The 19,535-nt window shown below is 39.3% G+C and overlaps 1 protein-coding gene across 7 annotated transcripts in view; it reads right to left on the bottom strand.

The window, feature by feature from the left end:
* The window catches only part of SLC25A39 (solute carrier family 25 member 39), a 35,182-nt gene extending 16,938 nt beyond the window's left edge, over positions 1–18,244 (bottom strand). The window contains exons 1-4 of one of the 7 annotated variants that reach the window (XM_081345007.1): positions 18,017–18,244; positions 9,661–9,761; positions 3,893–3,952; positions 2,707–2,751 (exon numbers count right to left, since the gene is read on the bottom strand). In XM_081345007.1, the coding sequence (XP_081201133.1) occupies positions 2,707–2,751; positions 3,893–3,952; positions 9,661–9,754 (199 nt within the window). In that variant the 5' untranslated portion in view covers positions 9,755–9,761; positions 18,017–18,244. Of the gene's footprint in view, positions 1–2,706; positions 2,752–3,892; positions 3,953–9,660; positions 9,767–16,609; positions 16,718–17,683; positions 17,979–18,016 lie in introns of those variants that run through there. The other 6 variants (XM_081345009.1, XM_081345008.1, XM_081345006.1 and 3 more) reach the window with 6 other exon arrangements.
* Positions 18,245–19,535: the final 1,291 nt, after the last annotated feature.

The raw sequence follows: 19,535 nt of genomic DNA on the forward strand, positions 1-19,535 counted from the left end.
CAAAATAAAATGTAAACATTTCTAGAGCGTTTCCCTTTCCTATATTGGCAATGAAAATGAAAAAAGAAAGTGAAAATTAAATCTCTAAAATGATCACGGAGCAAGGTTTTTCTGAGCAAAATCTAACATCTGGGAAGATATTTGGCATAATCATTTCTGATCAGAGAATGCAAACTTGCAGGAAGATATTGAATGCAAAATGCATACTGATCCAACCACATGTCTCTCACGTTAAGGAATTACATCAAGGAAGAGAAGAAGCTACAAATCCTCTACTCAGAAGAATAGATAAAGGAAGACTCTACTTTGAAAGAGTATGGTGCCTTATAAATTATAAAGTCCTAGTCTATATAGGATTACAGAATCTAGATTACAGCCAGTAAAATAAGCTGATCAACTCTTAAACTACAAACTACTACAGGGGAAGGAGACATTCCCTCAGGAGTAACCTATCGGAAGCTGAAGAACAATAGGGCTAAAGTGTACATTTTTAATATCTCTTGCCAACTAAAGGGATAGAATTCTTCTACCAGACATCTTTAACTGATCCCTTATATCTGAAATTAATATCAGAATCACATACAACCTGATTCAACACTGAAAAATACTTTTTCTTAAGTTAGGAATTAGACCAGGAATCAGAAAGCTTTGGGGTAAACTTTCTTACAATATGGTACCTAACTGCAAGATTTTTATTTAATGAGAATTTTCAAAGAAGCTATTCCCTTTCCTGCCTGCTATATTGCATATACTTTGTGTATTGGATGACTCTTTTCTCCCACTTTCACTCCCTACAGATCACATGTCTAACCCACGGCTGTGGGCCACATGTGGCACTGGACAGCTAGTAATGTGGCCCCACAAGATCGTTAACATTATGTGATTGATATACATTAACTATATTATATAATTTTATATGTGGTCCAAGACAATTCCTTCCCCCTCAATGTGGCCAAGGCAAGCCAAAAAGTTGAACACCCGTGCTATAGATATTAACTTAGAATAGCTGATTTTGCGGAGATCTTGAGAGACAAAGCAGTCAGCAACCTTCTACTGCACAGCTAACAGCTCTAATTGACACTATGGGCTGTTTCAATTATGCAATTGCTGAGATTACCAGATAAACTTGGAATCTTTTCACTAACCTTCATGACCTGATCAATCACTATACACTGCGCTTACACTCGTTTACTTTTCTCTCATTTTTTTTCAGTTTTGTTTCTGATAATAGCAATAGCAGTTAGACTTATATACTGCTTTGTAGAGCTTTACAGCAGGGGTCCCCAACCTATGGGCCACAGCCCACTACCAGTCTGTGGCCTATTTGCAACTGGGCCATGTGAATGCCTGGCTGGTGTGCTGGTGTGCACAGCCCCTCACGCATTGCGGGGGCTCAAGCCCCACTGGCACAAGCTTTGTAGACACTCGGGGCCCCACTTCTGCAAGTGTCACGGGTGTTCGCGGCCCCACTTACGGGTGCTCATGCGTGCGCCTGTCCTTCCCACAAAACCATCCCCTCTTTCTCCCCCCACCCCGGCTGCCAACCCAGAAAGCTTGAGGAATTCTGCTTTATAGCATTCTATAAGCAGTTTACAGAGTCAGCATATTGCCCATAACAATCTGGGACCTCATTTTACCAACCTCAGAAAGATGGAAGGCTGAGTCAACCTTGAGCCAATTAGGATTGAACTCAGGGCAGTGGGCTGTCAGCCTGCAATACTGCATTCCAACCACTGTGCCACCACAGCTCATATGTAGTCCTCAACTTAAAATCATAACTGAGCCCAATTTTTCCATTTGACAAGCAAGACAGCTGTTAAGTAAATTTTGTCCCATTTTACAACCTTTCTTGCCACAAATCTTTAGTGAATCACTGTGTTATTAAGCTAGCAACATGGTTCTTAAGTGAATCTGGCTTCCCCATTGACTTTGCTTTATCAGGTAACAAAAGGCAATCACATGGCACTGCCAAATATCCAAATTTTGATCACATGATCAAGGAGGTCCTGCAACAGTCGTGTAAAAAATGGTCATCACTTTTTTCACTGGTGTTGTAACTTCAAATAGTTACTAAAAGAATAATTGTAAATCGAGGACCATCTGTAATATGCCATTTGGAAGTTTACCCAGCTCAAGAGCTAAACTAAATATGGAACCCTGGTTTCCACCATTATTTTGATAACATATTATCATGATTGATCCATGTGTGTATGTTGGTATGTATAAACATCTCAGAGTTCCTTACCATAATTCCATTTAGTAGGATACTATTATCTTTGCCTCTGAAATCTTGGAGTTATAGGATCCAAGTCTACTAGAGTAGCTCGCCTAAGACCATTTTGTAATTTTCAGCAGAACCAGGGTTTATATCAAAGACTTCTTGATTTTCAACCCAGCTGATACATTGCAGCAATGCCTTCCCATTATCAAATATCAGGCCATCACCATTAATGACTTAAGTGATTATTGGAATTGTAGTCCTAAACATTAGGGAACAAAATCAGTAAAACTGCATTGTCATTTATTTTCCATTGCAGACGAATGCAAATTTCTCAAGGAATAAAGGATATGAACATTTTCTCCTATACAAATGAGGAAGGAAGGGAAGGACTAAGAACCTATAACACTCCTTTGGGAGCGAGAACAGGAAAAGAGTCGGAGAGGTGATCATGGCACCTTAGATGGGAAAGCACCTGAAATACTCACATTTGGGCTGGTGAATGCTCCAGGGCATAGACTGTACTGACAACACTGAAAGAAACAACATGGACACACTTAATGACAATTGGGATTAGGAAGGAGCAACAGTTGCCTATAGGGGTTGTTCTTCAGGAGCTTCAGCAGGAGCAGGAGGAATGAAAAACCGCCAGGTGTTTATTTATAGTATTTATATTATATTATATTTATTTATATTATATTATATTAGTTTATATTAGGTATTTCTCCTTTTCCTTTGCAGAAAAAAGATGCTGATGATTCCATCCAGCTAAGTTTCTTCTTTTTAAACACACGCCTAAATAATGTGGCTTATGGTGATGAGTTTGAAAATGTGTGACCCATGCCTGATTTAAGAACTGAAAACCTCTATAAATCTTCCAGCAAATGAAGGACACCCCTCTGAAGAAAGATATGTACAAGAAAATAATGTCTTAGCTACAGAAAAGTTTAAACAATTTTATCCAAGCCTGGATAAAAATATAAACTGGAGATAAAAAATTACAAATCTGCTCAGCATGATCCCCTGCAATAAAAAATACACTTCCCTCCAGTCAGCCCCATTTATGCACTAGTGGTGCCCTTCTTGAAAGTTAGTCTTCAAATCCAAAAAATGCAGTTAGTGCAGTTCTCTTGCACAATATGATTTTAGAATCTAGATGCAACCCCATATGAAAAAGCTATTATAATAAGAAAGTGCTGATCTTTTAAAGCGCAGAAAGCTTTTCCAAGCAAGAGAATAGGGAGAGAATTTTTTTAAAGGACAAAATGATAATTAAACCATTTGCTTCAGTGATAGAATCAACTTGGATTAGACACATTTACAGAGAGAAAAGCAGCCAATTACTATATTGTAGTCACATATAATGCCAAAACACCTCCCTCAGAAGGTAATTGCTGAGAGTTTGCTACTGTACTAATAAACATGATTTTTCAAAAGGTGTCTGCTGATAACCACAGGAAAACTACACTGGACTGGACAGGCTATTCATCTGATTTTATATAGCACTTCTGATGGGTTGAGAGATCATATAAATATACAATACAACCTAAACTCCAAATTGCTACAAAGGGCTTGCAGTGTATGTTTGTCCTGAACATGTGTGAGTCTCTGTAGGTTAGAATACTCCCACAATAACATTTTTCCCCCTTCTGTAATCAAAGAATAATTACTTACCTTTAGAGAATGGGGTTCTCTGAGCCTGCAATCGGATTTTCACTACATCCAAAGGTGTGACTGAAAACACAGTATTGAAATGGTTGATTATGTGAAACTTAAGCAATATAGCATGTCAAAGCACTGAATAAATGTATTGTTCAGGACCAAGTGGAGTTTGTATTGGAAAAGAAGTTTTAAATGATACAGTCCTTCACAGCATCTCTGTAAAGCCTATGCATGTGATATGGCTTTTTTCCAGTCTGGTTCTCTTCGGATGTACCATAGAATTTCCAGTCAACATAGTCAAAGACGAGGAATTCCGACATATGAAGGAAAATAATTTGGAGAAGGGTGATCTACTACAATGACAATATTGCAAAAATTATCCTTCTTTTATCTTGCTAACCACAAAAGTACAATGGGGAGAAGAGAAGTAAATAGGAAGAATACTCACATACTGTAATGCCACTAATTCTCCATGTCACATTAAAAAGTGTAGCAACTTATCTCCTGAGCTTTGTAAATACTATTCAGCCACACTTCTGCTGAAATAGGTTTACTTAACAGAAAAAGAAACAAGGTGACCTTTTGTACTAAAGGAAGTACCTTATCATCCCACTCAACTCATACATGAGTAGAACATAGAAACAAACTTCACTGAGTCAATAATGGGAACGACAAAAAAAACCTCACTCAACCCTATGTTGTTGGAACGCTCATTGGAGGTATGCTGAGTTGCATTTTTTAGTATTTCTTTTTTCAGGTTTTCCATATTTATACACATTAATGCTAAATTAGTAAACAAAGAGCTTATTTATTTATTTATTATTTATTTATTAATTTAATTTATATACCGCCCTTCTCCCGAAGGACTCAGGGCGGTGAACAGGGCAATACATAATAAAAACAAGATACAAAAATTAAACATTATTAAAAAGTAATTAAACAGCGATGCCCGTAATAAATTAGTACAGATTAAAAGTTAAGACCAATTTATAAAACCCAACCCCATCCCATCAGGTCAGGCCGGCTTGTTCAAAAAGGTGGGTTTTAAGATCGCGCCGGAAGGAGCGGAGATCAGGCGCCATCCGGAGCTCGACCGGAAGATGGTTCCATAAATCTGGTGCGCCCACAGAGAACGCCCTCCCCCTGGGGGCCACCAGTCGGCATTCTTTGACCGGTGGCACCCTGAGGAGGCCCTCTCTGTGGGAACGTACTGGGCGGAGGGAAGTTGACGCCGGCCGCAGGTGCTCCCCAATATTTTTGGTAATTATACACTTGAAATTAAATTGAACAGAAGAATGGCATGGTGTTTCTTGTTCTGCTTTTTATGGAATACAGTTTGGTTAGTTGCCTAGTCCAGAGGTGAGGAACAATGTCCCCTTTATGACCTGGGGATTGGTTGGCTTGGGAATTCTGGGAGTTGAAGTCCACAAGTCATAAAAGGGCCATCATTCCCCCACAACTGGCCTCGCAGAAGAACTCCACAGAAACATATCAGTCAACAGGCCAGAGAAAAAGTTTCCTTTATAGTATCAGGACACATTCATGGTATTCCAAAATGCAGTTTGCAATGAAGTTAAAAATATTAAAAACAATAAATATCTTACAATATCACCAGACTTTGCAGAATTTCAACAATTATAGATAATTGTGCAAACCTGGTTAGTTATTGATATTGATTTTGATGAGATTTTAAAATGCCCTGTAAACCGCCCTGAGTCCTTCGGGAAAGGGCGGTATATAAATCTAATAAAATCTAAATCTAAATCTAAATCTAGTTCTTATAAGATTTGGGGATATTTGCAATAATTTTAATAACTTATTTTTTTACGGGACTCATCACATTGGTTGGCCCAGCTTTACTTCTAAATGAATCCCACTCACTATATTTGCATACGTCTTTATTTTTTGTTTTGTTTAAAATATTGAAAACCAAACAGAGGGAAGAAAATGGGGGAACACCTCCAGGAATACTGGCTTGGGGAAATACATGTTTCACTATTTCAATGGTATATCAATCTAATTGGAAATTTTGACAGTCTGGGCATGTATTTGTAGATTCAATGGGAAATGTTTCACAGAAAAACATATTTAAGCAAGAAAAAAACTAAAAAATATACTATTTAAACTGGACTAAGTAAATATTATGGTAATTGGAAAGAAGCAATAGAGAAGAGAGATAGGTTTGCAGAACTTATTATATTAATTACATGGTCAGCCAGCTGTTTAGACTGGATTTGACATTTTTACCCACCTACTGAATCGTTCCCAAGGACCTGGGCAAGCAGATGTTGTCTGATGGTGTTAAAAGTCTTGTTGCAAGACATCAAGTAAAGCTTCCTTTTGCAATAGACTGATATTACTATTAAATAGTTATTATTCTTAACAAGGTTCTCAGTTTGGTTGACAGTAACATTTCAAAATGTATTATCCGGATGAAGGAGGATATTAAGAGAATATACTTTTGACAGAAAAATTAATGTCATAAAATTTATTTTACATCAAACTGTTAAACTGATAGCAATGCCTTTGCTGTTTTATTTAAACATGTTTAAACAACTGATATGGGCAGTCCTTGTTTAAGTTACAATCTGTCCTTGAAATTATGACTGCTGCACACTCTCCCCTATAATGACTGCATTTTGGGTGCTTGGCAACCAGTTTGCATCTACTGGCAACTGTAGTGTCTCATGATCACAATTTGCATCATTTTTTGCAAGTGTCCAACTGGGGGGGGGGAAACACCCATTCAGGAGAATGGATTCATTTAAAGACCATGTAGTTCGCTTAACAACCGTGGTGACTCACTTTACGAGTGTCATGAAATCAGTTGTAAAAGTCCACATCGTGATCTAATCAATGAGCCTTGGTGGAGCAGTGGGCTAATGCCTCCTTAAGTAACACCAGCTGCCTACAATTAGTGCAGGTTCGCATCCCACCAGGCTCAAGGTTGACTCAGCCTTCCATCCTTCCGAGGTCGGTAAAATGAGGACCCAGATTGTTGGGGGCAATTAAGCTGACTTTGTAATAATGCCGCTTGGGGGTGTGTGTGAAAGCCCTAATAAGCAGGCATATACATAGAATGAAGGCTACTGCTAAGCTTGTAAGCCGCCCTGAGTCTTCGGAGAAGGGCGGGATATAAATGGAATTAAAATAATAAAAATAATAAAATAATAATAACTGTAATCGCTTATGACCAAAATTCCAGGCACAACAATGGTAGTTAAGTGAGATCTATAATTGTTAAATTTTTATAGAACAAACATATACCTAAGATCTCCTTACATATTTCTCACGATTATGACAGTTTTAATTTTCCTAGTTGTAAATAACGTAATTGGGCCTATTTATTAAATTCAATCAAGGACTGAAATAGAACAAATAGTGAATATGTAATCCTGAGACATACTCTGAGAGTTATTATTATCCCTGCTATCTAGTAAGTTCCTAGTACTAATTATAGTAGGTATTTGATTATTTTTCCCACACTAATAGTGATTAGATATATCTATCCTTCTAAGGGACATTTAAAAGAAAGAATTAGAAATGTTCTTAATGTATTATAATAGTTGGAGCAACACAATGAAAACAAGCTGCCTTAATGTTTATTAATGCAGAAAAGGCTTTTTACAATTTAAACTTTTCTGTTTAAAATTTTGGAAGATATGAACTCTGAACAGAAATTTATTTACATGCATGGTTCATAAAAATCACAAATAATTGTGAATGAGGAATTGACCAAGTCCTGTGAAATACAGAAAGGAAAGAAGCAAGGATACGCACCTTCTTCTCCATTGTTATCCTTTCGTGAAGTCTGTAAACTAATGGCACTCATCGATCATTTGATTCTAAATTTGGAGAGCCCTTCAGGAGGGATGGATGTATTAATGGAAAAACTAAGAGAATCTGGTTACACTGGCTGGGTTTAAAACACGGAAGAAACAAAGATACTGACAAAGAATATGAAGATGGAAGACCAAGTAATTGTAAGTGGAGGTACCACATGACCACTGAAGGCTGCAATTGGTCATAGATGCAAGCTGGTTGCCAAGCACCTTTACAGTCTCCCTATTGTATGCAAGATACATTCTCACCCATACAGTTGTTTCATGTATCCCACCACAACCTTCCACACAATCCTAACCATTGTCTGGGATACCACACATCCTCTTCACGACCTGTTTTCTTTGTTACCTTTTGGGAGGAGGCTTCGTGGTTATCCGAAGCAGATCATCCAGATTCAGTCACAGTTTTGTTCCATATAGTATTAACCTTGTGAACTCTAAAGCTTCCTCTTTCCGTTATGTATTCAAGATGGACAATGATTAATATTTATGTTACTTATATGTAAGGGTGTATGTCTATACGTATGTTGAACATAGTATATTTAAATGTGTGTTAAATATGTGTACACTTTGAGAGCAAGCAACTAAATTTCATTTTTAATGTATGCCATTGTGCCCACAGTAAAAAATGACAATAAAAGTTATCTATCTGTCTACCCATCCATCCATCCATCTTTAGTAGATGATATAGTAATCTAATTCCCAAACATCACATGGGAATAGTATATATTGTTTGGTCTAAAATAGTAAGGAATCGATAGTCTCTCTATTGCTCCGTCACAACTTCCAATATGCTACACATTAACCACATTGGTTAAGAATGATGGGAATTGAAATCCAATACTATTTAACAAGCCATAAGCTTCCTAAAATCTATATAAATATTTTAATTGAAAAAGCGGTCCCTAAGCAATGGTCAACTATATTAATCAATGTTAAAGCCAAATTATATAATTCTAATCACATAGCTAAGGAATTAGTTGACAATATACAGATCACTTCTGCACCATAGTTTAAACACTTGGCTACTTTTAGTATGTCACAACACTGAGAATCTAGGCTTTGGTGATCAGGAGGGCTAACATATAGAAATGTGGGAAAATATCAGGAGCACTATCCAAATAATTCAATTCTCACAAAGAAATTCAGCCTGTGTATTTTTGTCACTACAGATAATCCTTAGGTTACATCCATTTTTTCCAACAACCACTCGTAGTTATGACTACGCTGAATTTAAGGGGGACTTAAGAAATGTGTGTGTCCTGAGAGTTCTAGTCAGTGCTGCATCTCTGCAGTCACATGATTTCAACCTAGGAACTCAGTGCCTGGCTCACAAATATGATGTTGCAGTGAGCCAGAGCCACATGATCACAATTTCCAATGTTTCCTGCTTTCCTTCCCACAAGCAAAGTCAATAAAGAAGATGGCAGGAAGTTGTGACCACATGAGGTCCTCACTTAACAAACTGCATGGTCCTCATTTAAAAATGGCAACCAGGACTGCTGAAACTGCCATTGCTAAGCAACACTGCACTTTACCACTGGGTTGTTTGGCAACAGAATTCTCAGTCCCAAGAGCTATTGTAATGTGAGAACTAACTGTACACATTTTTTTACATTTTATTTTTTTATTTTTATTACATTTATATCCCGCCCTTCTCCGAAGACTCAGGGCGGCTTACAAGCTTAGCAGTAGCCTTCATTCTATGTATATGCCTGCTTGTTAGGGCTTTCACACACACCCCAAGCGGCATTATTACAAAGTCAGCTTATTGCCCCCAACAATCTGGGTCCTCATTTTACCTACCTCGGAAGGATGGAAGGCTGAGTCAACCTTGAGCCTGGTGGGATGCGAACCTGCACTAATTGCAGGCAGCTGGTGTTACTTAAGGAGGCATCAAATTATTTCAAATGATACTGCTGTTAACAATGTACCTACCAAAAAGGGAGGTGAAAAGGGCTCCAGTCCCAGACGCCAACATCTGCTGCAGAGGAGTGATGCCCACCAGCTTCACAGACGAATTTTCAGACATTGTGCTGCTCACCTATACAAAATACAACATCACATCACATTTGTGTCAGAAGCACCAAGGCACTTCTGGGTGACATCATCATTGCCTGGGGGACACCCAGTTAGGGCTCCTTTCATTTTTCCATCAAGGAGCTATGGAGTTAAGGATGGGAGCTCATCCTTCCCCATAGCAGCACTCCACTCAGGCTTTGAATGCAGGCTTGCTAACATCCAACCCAACATCCTTACCACACGAGCCATCACGCTCCTATAGAATACAACATTAGTGCATTATATTCTTAATGATAACGCCACTTTAAATTTGTAATCACAAAATCCTTGCGCCCACATTTTCTACCAATAAAAGCAGAATCATGTTCGGTGTGAGATGGTGCCTACAGAAGGGAAGGTGGTATGATGGACTACAGTGATGTGGCACTTTCCCAGGAAAGATGGAGTACATTTCGGGTGGGGCGGGGGGGGGGGAGACAAGAGGCAACACAACTCAGAGCTAAATTGTAGACAGAGAATTAGGATAGCCACTCCTAGAAATCTCTCAGGGTGAGAACAGCACAGTAGCAAGATTCTGTCTATTGGATATAAGCAAATAAAGAACACATTGGCTGAAGTGTTCTATACTGTTCTTGGGACTCACCTGATATTTGGAGATTCACGTATCTAAGCATTGGGGTGCATTATTTAAGACACTGACATTCAGAAAATCCTTACATTAACATATAAAGCAGATGTAACCAAAGTTTGAGGATTCAAGGTTGCCATTCCACTTTCTGACCTTCTGAGTGGCCTTAGGAAGCTATCTAGCAATTTTGCAGTATCATTTGAAAGGATGTAGCTAAACATTTTGGGTCCTTTTTGATGGATGCCTGAACTACCTGAAATTCTGAAAAGCAGAGCTGAAATTTAACTCCTTTGTTGTCACAATATATACAATATCAGGATGCTGGAGTTGTATGCAGTTTGTAAGATTCCCACCTCTGATGGATAATCACAACAAGGGATGAAAGAAGCAAAAACAGGAAAACAATTTATTAAATGGTCATCTACAACCTGGGAAAAAAGTTAAAGCCATTCTGAAAGCAAAAGACTGTACCACAAAGAGGAAAACCAGAACATGCAAGGAATGTGGGTCTCATAGAGAGTTATAGGCAACTACAGTAAAACAGCTATTGTATACCACTGTTTACATTTTGTTCTAATCAGTGTCAAAGCAATCTTGTCCATATTTATTCAAAAGAAATGTAAGAAATTTATTCAGAAGCAATGTAACTTAAATCTACAGGGTCTTGCTTCAAAATTAAATGGAAGTTGTAGCCATGATCTTCAAAAATATATTTTGCTTTACCTTGTTATGAACATGACATTTGCATTACAGTGAAAGTATTTACTGAGGGATCCTTGGTGCTCTCTGAGCTTGCTTGTTTTCCTGTAGATGTTTCATTACCCAAACTAAGTATCATCATCAGTGCTAGACAGACTAGAATGGGTAATGAAACGTCTGCAACAACCAAGCTCAGAGAGCACCAAGGAACCTTCATTTCAACCCTGAGCTACAAATATTCTCCTTTATTGAAAGTATTTACTTTATGCAAGAGTAACATAAATGAGTTCAGAAAATACTGGTGCATCCCCTTTGCACAAAAGTTTTAGATTTCAGTACAGACTTGCAGCAATCGTGCCCTGGAGGTATTCTTTTGAATTCATTCTCAGTTGACAGGACTATTATCTGCGCAGATACAGAAATGGGAGAGGCCTCCCTTCTGAAACATTTAGCCTCTCAGAAGACGGCATAATGATGCCAGCTTAACAACGATAAGCAGCAGTGTCTGAGCAACTTGCAGAAAGCACAGGATAAAAGTGTAATACATCACCTCACTTTATTTTAAATAAAGCTGCTCCGTTTGCCTAGCTTCCAACAATACTATTAGGTTATTTGGAACATCTGGTATTTTTATTTTGAATAAAAATAGCTGGATTGCAGAATAAGCCATTAAATATCAGAAGTTTGCATCAGGTGTTTGTGGCTAAAAATGCAAATAGGAGAGGCAGACATGCTTAACAGTAATTCCATATAATAAGCATGAAAGCCATTTCACTAACACAGCCAGTCCTCAATAGACTCTTCTATCTTTAAAGCCATTAAAACTGAAAAGCAAGTCAGCATGGGGGAGAACACTGAATTTTGAAAATAAAGAGATCCAGTCACAAATTTCCACTGGTAATTACAAGACTGCATTTACACTTCGTTCTTGTATTAATTTCTGATGTGGCAAGGTCATCCAATCATTCCTGTTTTCCTCAACTGCCAGATCGTTCATTTGACTGATTATAATTCTTATCTCTTGCTATTCACATGATCATTCTTTAAAACAGGTTACGCAATTATTTGACACTCTTACGTACTTGTTTTTTTCTCTCTTTTTGCTAGCCTTACTGCTACTGTAATTTGAACTTTACCACTATATTCTCCCATGCTATTGCAGCGTGTGGGATGACCGTATTTTTCGGACCATAAGACGCACCTGACCATAAGACGCACCCAGTTTTTAGAGCAGGAAAACAAGAAAAAAAATATTCTGAACCAAATAGTACCAGTATACTAAAACAGGGCTTTTCAACCTTTTCATCCATTGTACCACTTTTAGGACAAGGCAATGTCACCCAGCAACGTGTCAAAAACTTGACACCCCCCCTAAAAAAGGAAAAAAATGATAAAGTACAGGTAGTGCTCGACTTACAATGATTCACTTAGTAACCGTTCAAAGTTACGACACTGAAAAAAGTGACTTATGACCATTTTTCACACTTATGACCGTTGCAGCATCCCCAGGGTCATGTGATTTACATTCTGATGCTTGGCAATCGATTCATATTTATGATGGTCACATTGTTCCAGGGTCATGTGATCGCCTTTTGCAACCTTCTGACAAGCAAAGTTAGTGGGGAAACCAGATTCACTTAACGATCATGTTACTAATTTAATTTCTCTCTCTCCTTCTTTCTCTCCCTCCCTCTTTCTTTCTCCTCTCCTTCTTTCTCTCTTTCCCTTTCCTTCTTTCCCTATTTTTCTCTTTCCCTCTATTTCTCCCTTTCTCTCTCCGTTTCCCTCCCTTTCTTTCTCCTCCCTCTCTATTTTTCTCTTTCCCTCTATTTCTCCCTCTTCCTCTATTTCCCTCTCATTCTTTCTCCTTGTCTCTCTCTCCCTCTCTCTCTCCCTCTATTTCCCTCCCTCTTTCTGCTTCTCTCTCTCCCTCTCTATTTTTCTCTTTCCCTCTTTCTCCTTCTTCCTGTTTCCCTCCCTTTTTCTCCTCTCCCTCTTTCTCTCTATTTCTCTTTCTCCCTCCCTCTCTCTCTCCCCCTCCCTCCCTCTCCCATTGTCCCTTCCTTCTTTCCTTCCTTCCTTCTTTTTTCCTTCCCTCCCTCTTTGTCCTTCCCTCTCCGCGTTAGAGCAGTACCTACGGAGGCAGCCCTGCGGCCCGGCTTTCTCTTGCAGAAGGCAGGCTGAAACGGAGCAAGGAATGCGAATCGGCCGATCTCGCGCTCCTGTTTTCTCCTCCGCTCCCTTGCTTTGTTTCAGCCTGCTTTCTCTTGTAGCAAGAAAAGCTGAAACCGGGCCGCAGGGAGATTGCAGGAGCCAATTGCAATCTCCCTTGCTTTCACTTGCAGAGGTTGGGGCTGGCCATACGGATCACCTTCGGACCATAAGACGCACCCTTGTTTCCCCCCCCACACTTTGGGGGAAAAAAGTGCGTCTTATGGTCCGAAAAATACGGTAACTCTGCTTCAGTCTAACTTACTGCCTTAGCATGGATCCTTTTTTTCTCCCCTAACCCGCGTGGCACACAATTACTGTATTTATGTAGTGTTACGCAAAAGAACCATGCAACACCACCGCATTAAACCAGTTCTCCATGCATAAACAAGCAGCAATTCCATGTTCAGTGCAGGTAGTCCTCAATTTATGACTGGTTGCTTAATGGCCATTCAAAATTATGATGGATTCAAAGTTACTTATAACCAGTCCTCAAACTTATGATTGGTCATCACGTGATCACATTTCAAAAGGTTGGTAAACAGCTTCCATCTTGATTCTCCTCAGATGTTAAGCCTCATTAGTCCCTATCACTTTCAGTTAGCTGTATGTTTGTGCTGAACCTTTAACAGAATTCCACAGAGATTAAAGTGGCACCAAGTGGCACAATCCCCACACTACTTGTCACCCATTTCTACTGCCCATATCTAGGAACAGGAACAAGGCTTTGAGATGTTTTCAGTGAAGTCTATCAACAAAATCATATGTCAAAACCCAGTCCATAATAATCCTATGAGAAATTATAAAGTTTGTTGCTATAATCCAATAATAATCTATAACAGGCCTTCACATCATGTGGCCGACCAAGCAGCCCTGTGTGTCCTGTCAGCTGCTTTGAATCCATTAACAAATCCACTGCCCCAAACAGTTTGGCAGGTTGAATCCCGAGTGCCGCGTAACAGAGTGAGCGCCTGTAACTCGTCCCAGCTTCTGCCAACCTAGCAGTTTGAAAGCATGTAAAAATGCAAGTAGAAAAATAGGGACCACTATAGTGGGAAGGTAACAGCGTTCCGTGAGCCTTTGGCGTCTAGTCATGCCAGCCACATGACCATGGAAACGTCCTCGGACAAGCGCTGGCTCTTCGGCTTTGAAACGGAGATGAGCACCGGCCCCTAGAGTTGGAAACAACTAGCACGCATGTACGGGGGAAGCTTTACTTATTCACAGCCATCTCCATTCTCAAGGACTGCCAAGCTCTGCTGCTGCTGCTGCTGCACCAGGCCACTAGCTGATCAGCACACCAGCTACTCCTCTGTGGCCTGTGATTGTTTCTAAGATATCAATGGGCTTCCCCCATTGCATGCTTGGTCCATAATATAGATTTCCAAGTATTATTTTAACCATTCAGTTGGGTCTGGCCTTTGGTAATTTTTTAGGCAAATGCTCCCTTCCTGTTACCTTTTCAAGCACAACTTCTTTTAAATTGTTGGATGTTCAACTTTGGATTTTCAAGTATAATATACTAATTGCTTATGCTTCAGTAGACAAAGCTTTCATGATACCTTTCTCAGTTTAGCATGCTACAGAACCCAAACCCCATAGCTATGATAAACATGGTTTAACATAAACCAAGTTTGTGCATAGAAATAGATTCATTGAGAAGGTTGGGCTGACTGTCATATAACAGATAGCTTTAACTTTCATCATTTAATCTCTCTTCTGCAGCAACCTGCTAACAAAAAAACCAAATGCCCTGTTTTTTATTGACTACAAAGGCAAATTGGTTAACTAGTTTTCAACATAGAGGAATGACAATGACAACTTGCATAAAAGACTGCGTATCAGGCAAAAAATGTATGTATGTAATCTCCATATTAAAATGCTTATTGATATATATCACTGAATGGGTGTGTCTGTCATAAACTAAACTATGGATTGCTAATTATGATTAACTGAACAAACCACTACTGATTGGTTTCATATAACATGCTAAGTCATATACCACGGTTTATAGCCATAATGGCTGGATTAACTCAATGTGATAAAATCATAAATTATGGCTTAGCAAGATGTGTAAAACCTATTGCTGACAGAAACTGCTTAGAACTAGACCCTAATATATGGTTTTCTTTTTCTATATAGTAAGGTAAATTTAAATTTTTGGATAGAAGCTCCAACTCAATTGGTAAAAAAATGTTTGTACCCAACATTGATCAACTATGTCAAAGACAATGTAGAATTGTATTACACTGTTACTCCCTGAGTAAGAGTGGTTATGTCACCTGTGCTCTAATTACTCTCCCCTCCAAGAAAAACTTGAAAGAGTAGCTATGAGAGGAATGAAAGAGGCCTTCTGATCAAAATCCCCAATATGGTGATCAAACTCCATTTCTCTAGCTTTTCTAGGAAAAACTATGATAATTAAAGCCAAAGTCAAAAACTAATTCAGCATGACCTAGTGCTTTAATAGCTAAACTTGTTTTCACCTGGAATTCCAGATTGCATAAACAAGTAGAGAAAGGGGGAAAGGTAATAGTTCATATTTGCTTTACTTAAAATAAGGCCTCTTCGTATCACAACAGATTCTAAATTTCAGTCAGATTCCTCGAGGCTGGGCCAGCAATAAGATTTCATGGACCTATCCTAAAGAATAAACAGTTAGGCTTGGAAGTTTGCAAACACATACCAACTGAGTTATTTAAAAATGCAACTAGAGTTTGTTCTTCATATATATTTCCAAATACTCTCAGTCCAGTCCCTTCTAATATGCAAATACTCTTTTTCACGCAAGTTTCTTCAGGAAAAGTTTTTGTACTACTTCAGAGTCACCTCTATAATTCTTAATAATTGCAGTGAAAACAAGCAATCTGGAAAGAAAAACTTTAGAAATCATTTGTAATAAAAAGGATATGAATATATTATCCAAAAGAATTAAACATTTACTGTGTGGTCATAGTTCAATGTCTAATTGTGCACAGAATGATCTTTCCCTCCCTTTATCTTACTGGCATCCTAGCTTCTATTCCAACTAAGGCATATTTCTGTGGTCTTGACCTCCAAATATCTTGTGATACCATCACATATATATCACTGTCAGCTTTAAAGTCATACATTTCATTCTTGGCTATAAAAGCCAAGGTCATACACCAATACCAATCATAGAACAGGAATGTAGTCAGATGCTCTTCCCAATTCTAGACACTTATATCTTAATTTTTACTTTGTGCATCACATACATATATTTCTTAGATGATATACTGCTCCTCTTTTCTTTTGCATCAGAATAGGTGTGGCAAATATACTGTAAGTCAGACCTGTCAAACTCACGACATCATGTGACATCGCATGACGTATCGGAGCTTTTTCGCCATTGTCGGCAATGGGGTGGGCGCAGTTTCTTCATGATGCGTCCAGCCCGTGGGCCGGCAGTTTGACATCCCTGCTATAAGTTTTCTTTTGCTAGCTGGTCTCCTCCAGACTGGTTAACCTACAACTTCACCACATGTGGAGGGTATGGGTTGATAAAGTGAATTTAATTATGACCACTTCATGCTCATAAGTGTTTGCCTTCATGCAAAGGATACTGGCTATTTTTAAGCACAAATAACAGAGTTGGAAGGGACCTTGGAGTTCTTTTAGTCCAACCCCCTTCACAAGCAGGAAACCCTACCATAACAAACAACGAAAAGACAAAGAAAAGACTGTTTTAAAAACCTGCATTACATAGATAGCCAATGCAATGATTTTACTGGAGAGAAATCCACTTGAGTATCATCAATGAAGTATCACATAAGTATATTAATTGCCTTGCAAGGAGAGCCAACCAACCTAGAGATAAGAAATTTCTTGACAAAATATTTGATCAGTGGAAAGGCTTCCCTTCAGAAGTTGTGGGTGCTCCATCACTTTCAAGAAGAGATTGGACAACCATTTGTCTGAAATTATCTAGTCTCCTGCTTGAATAGGGGGTTGGACTAGAAGACCTCCATGGTCCCTTCCAACTCTTTTTATTCTATTATTCTGCTGTATCCTGAATTTTGCTTCAGCATCTACTTTTACAAAGGTGGTGGTGGGGAAATCCTTATTTTTTTAGGGGGGGGAAGGGTCCAAAACTGCTAAGGAGACTAATAGAAAAAGCAATGCTCTTTCTTTACCATTTGTAACCTAGCATCATTCCCAATAATTTTCCTAATTTCAGACAAAATTCTGAGAACACTTTGAGAGGATATTCAATTGGGGGAAATTGCTTTAGATAGGGTATAATTTAGCTTTTTTTAGAAGATATGAGACCTAAAAGACATGCACCTACTGCTTAGGCTAAGCTATTGGTTACTGTTGCATCATACCATCTTGCATACAAGTTCAAGAATGGCTATTAATTGTAACTGTTCAATTAATTACTTCGGGTTAGTAGCAGCATATCCTGAATTCCAGGTGCTGGAGATGAACACTGAAGGTAGGTTGTTACCTTTTATACCTCACTTGCACACTTCCCGAAGGCATTTATCACCCTAGAAAACTGGATTTAGAACCCTGTGGTGTAATCCAAAAGGGTTCTTCTCCGATCCCCAGGACAGGAGCACGGCAAGTACTCTACCCCAATATAAACTACACACAGTGCCCCCCGCCCAATCTTCACGTTTCGGTCTTGCCTCGGACGATCTCCGCTCAAGGCCCGGTGACAGGTTTCTTCGCGCTCAAGGCCCTTGACCCGCCTGCGTGCCCCCCCCCCACCTCACCTCCTCACTCTAGCCATAAGCACACTTGCTACTTCTGCTCCCGATGCATCCATAAATACATTCACGAGGGGAGGCGTCCGGATTTCTCGAGACACACGCTAGCACGAGCGCAGTCACCCGAATGTCCGGGATTGGAGAAAAAGCGTCGTCGTCATCGAGAAGCGCGCGCGGCCGCCGGAGAGACCTGCGCAGCGTTTCCCCTGGCAGACTCTTGGGAAAGGCAGCCTGCGGTTTCCTGATTGGTCAGGTGAAAGGCGGGCGCATTGGACCAAGAGCACCAGTGAGGCTCACGCCTTTGCTCAAGCGCAGGCGCGCGCAATTCTTTTTAATTCTTTCTTATTTTTTTTTGCTTGCGTCGGCGGGGAAGAACTCATTTTGTAAGCGTTGATCGTAAGGCGTGGTTTCTTGTGGGGAGATGTTTGACTTCCTACCATCACTGAAGAACTAGCCTGCGATCTTTTCTTTTTAATTACGCACACATATGTCTACGTGTAATATATACGTGTGTGAAATAAAAATATATTGTTTTTATATTTGTGTTTCAATAGTTCTGATATTTTTTGACTATTGGTTGCACACCACCAAGAATGAGTTCAGTGAAATGGCAGCTGACATAACTGTTAAATAAATCTAGGGCTTAAGAGTTGGTGATTGGCCCAAAATCATCCAATTGGTTTATTGGGCTGTAGACTGTTGATTCCCCATGAAACCAGTTTCTGTAGAAACTGATATTACACAAACACTGAGGCAGAGTCCTGACTGAAATCTACATTGGTTAATAAAGCAAAGATGGTTTCATAACAAGCCCTCCTTGAAGGGGTCCCATTTGGATCAATATTATGGAGATTATGGTTGAATGGCTTTCAGTCTTTTTGACGTAATCCATGTTAACAAAAATTGTCATTTGTGAATTTCTTACTAGATTTTTATCCCATCATTATTTTTAAAAACCTAGTATTTATTCATGTTCAGTCCCACAAGCACTTAACTGTTGGGGAAATATTTATGATTTAGAAAAAAAATACTAGTACATGAGGCAGTATATTCAGTGTGTGTCGGGGAGAAAATTGCCAGTCACAAGAGGCCCATAAAAACCAAGGTAATGCTGGCTTCATTAAAAAAAATTCTCTGTTCTGAATTGATGATTACTTTGTCATCAATTTAGTACAGACTTAGGGAATTCCTTGATTCAGACCCAGACCCTTCCCATACAGCAGGGGTGTCAAACTGCCAGCCCACGGGCTGGATGCATTATTGCAAAAGTGCACCCACCCCATTGCCGGCAATGGCAAAAAAGTTGTGATATGACATGACACATCATGTGATGTTGCAAGTTTGACACCCCTGCCATATAGTCACCTTACCACACCGCTACATTGGTGCTGTATTCTGCTATATGTCTCCCTTTGATAGATGAGCTGTTCTGAGTTGGCTCAGTTGTGATAAACAGCAATTCTGAAGCAGAACCAGAGAGGAGTAAAGAATATGCAGCTGGAATTCTTATTTTGTCCTTC

This window comes from Vipera berus (genome assembly GCF_964194415.1).
Source record: "Vipera berus genome assembly, chromosome: Z".
NCBI lineage: Eukaryota > Metazoa > Chordata > Lepidosauria > Squamata > Viperidae > Vipera > Vipera berus.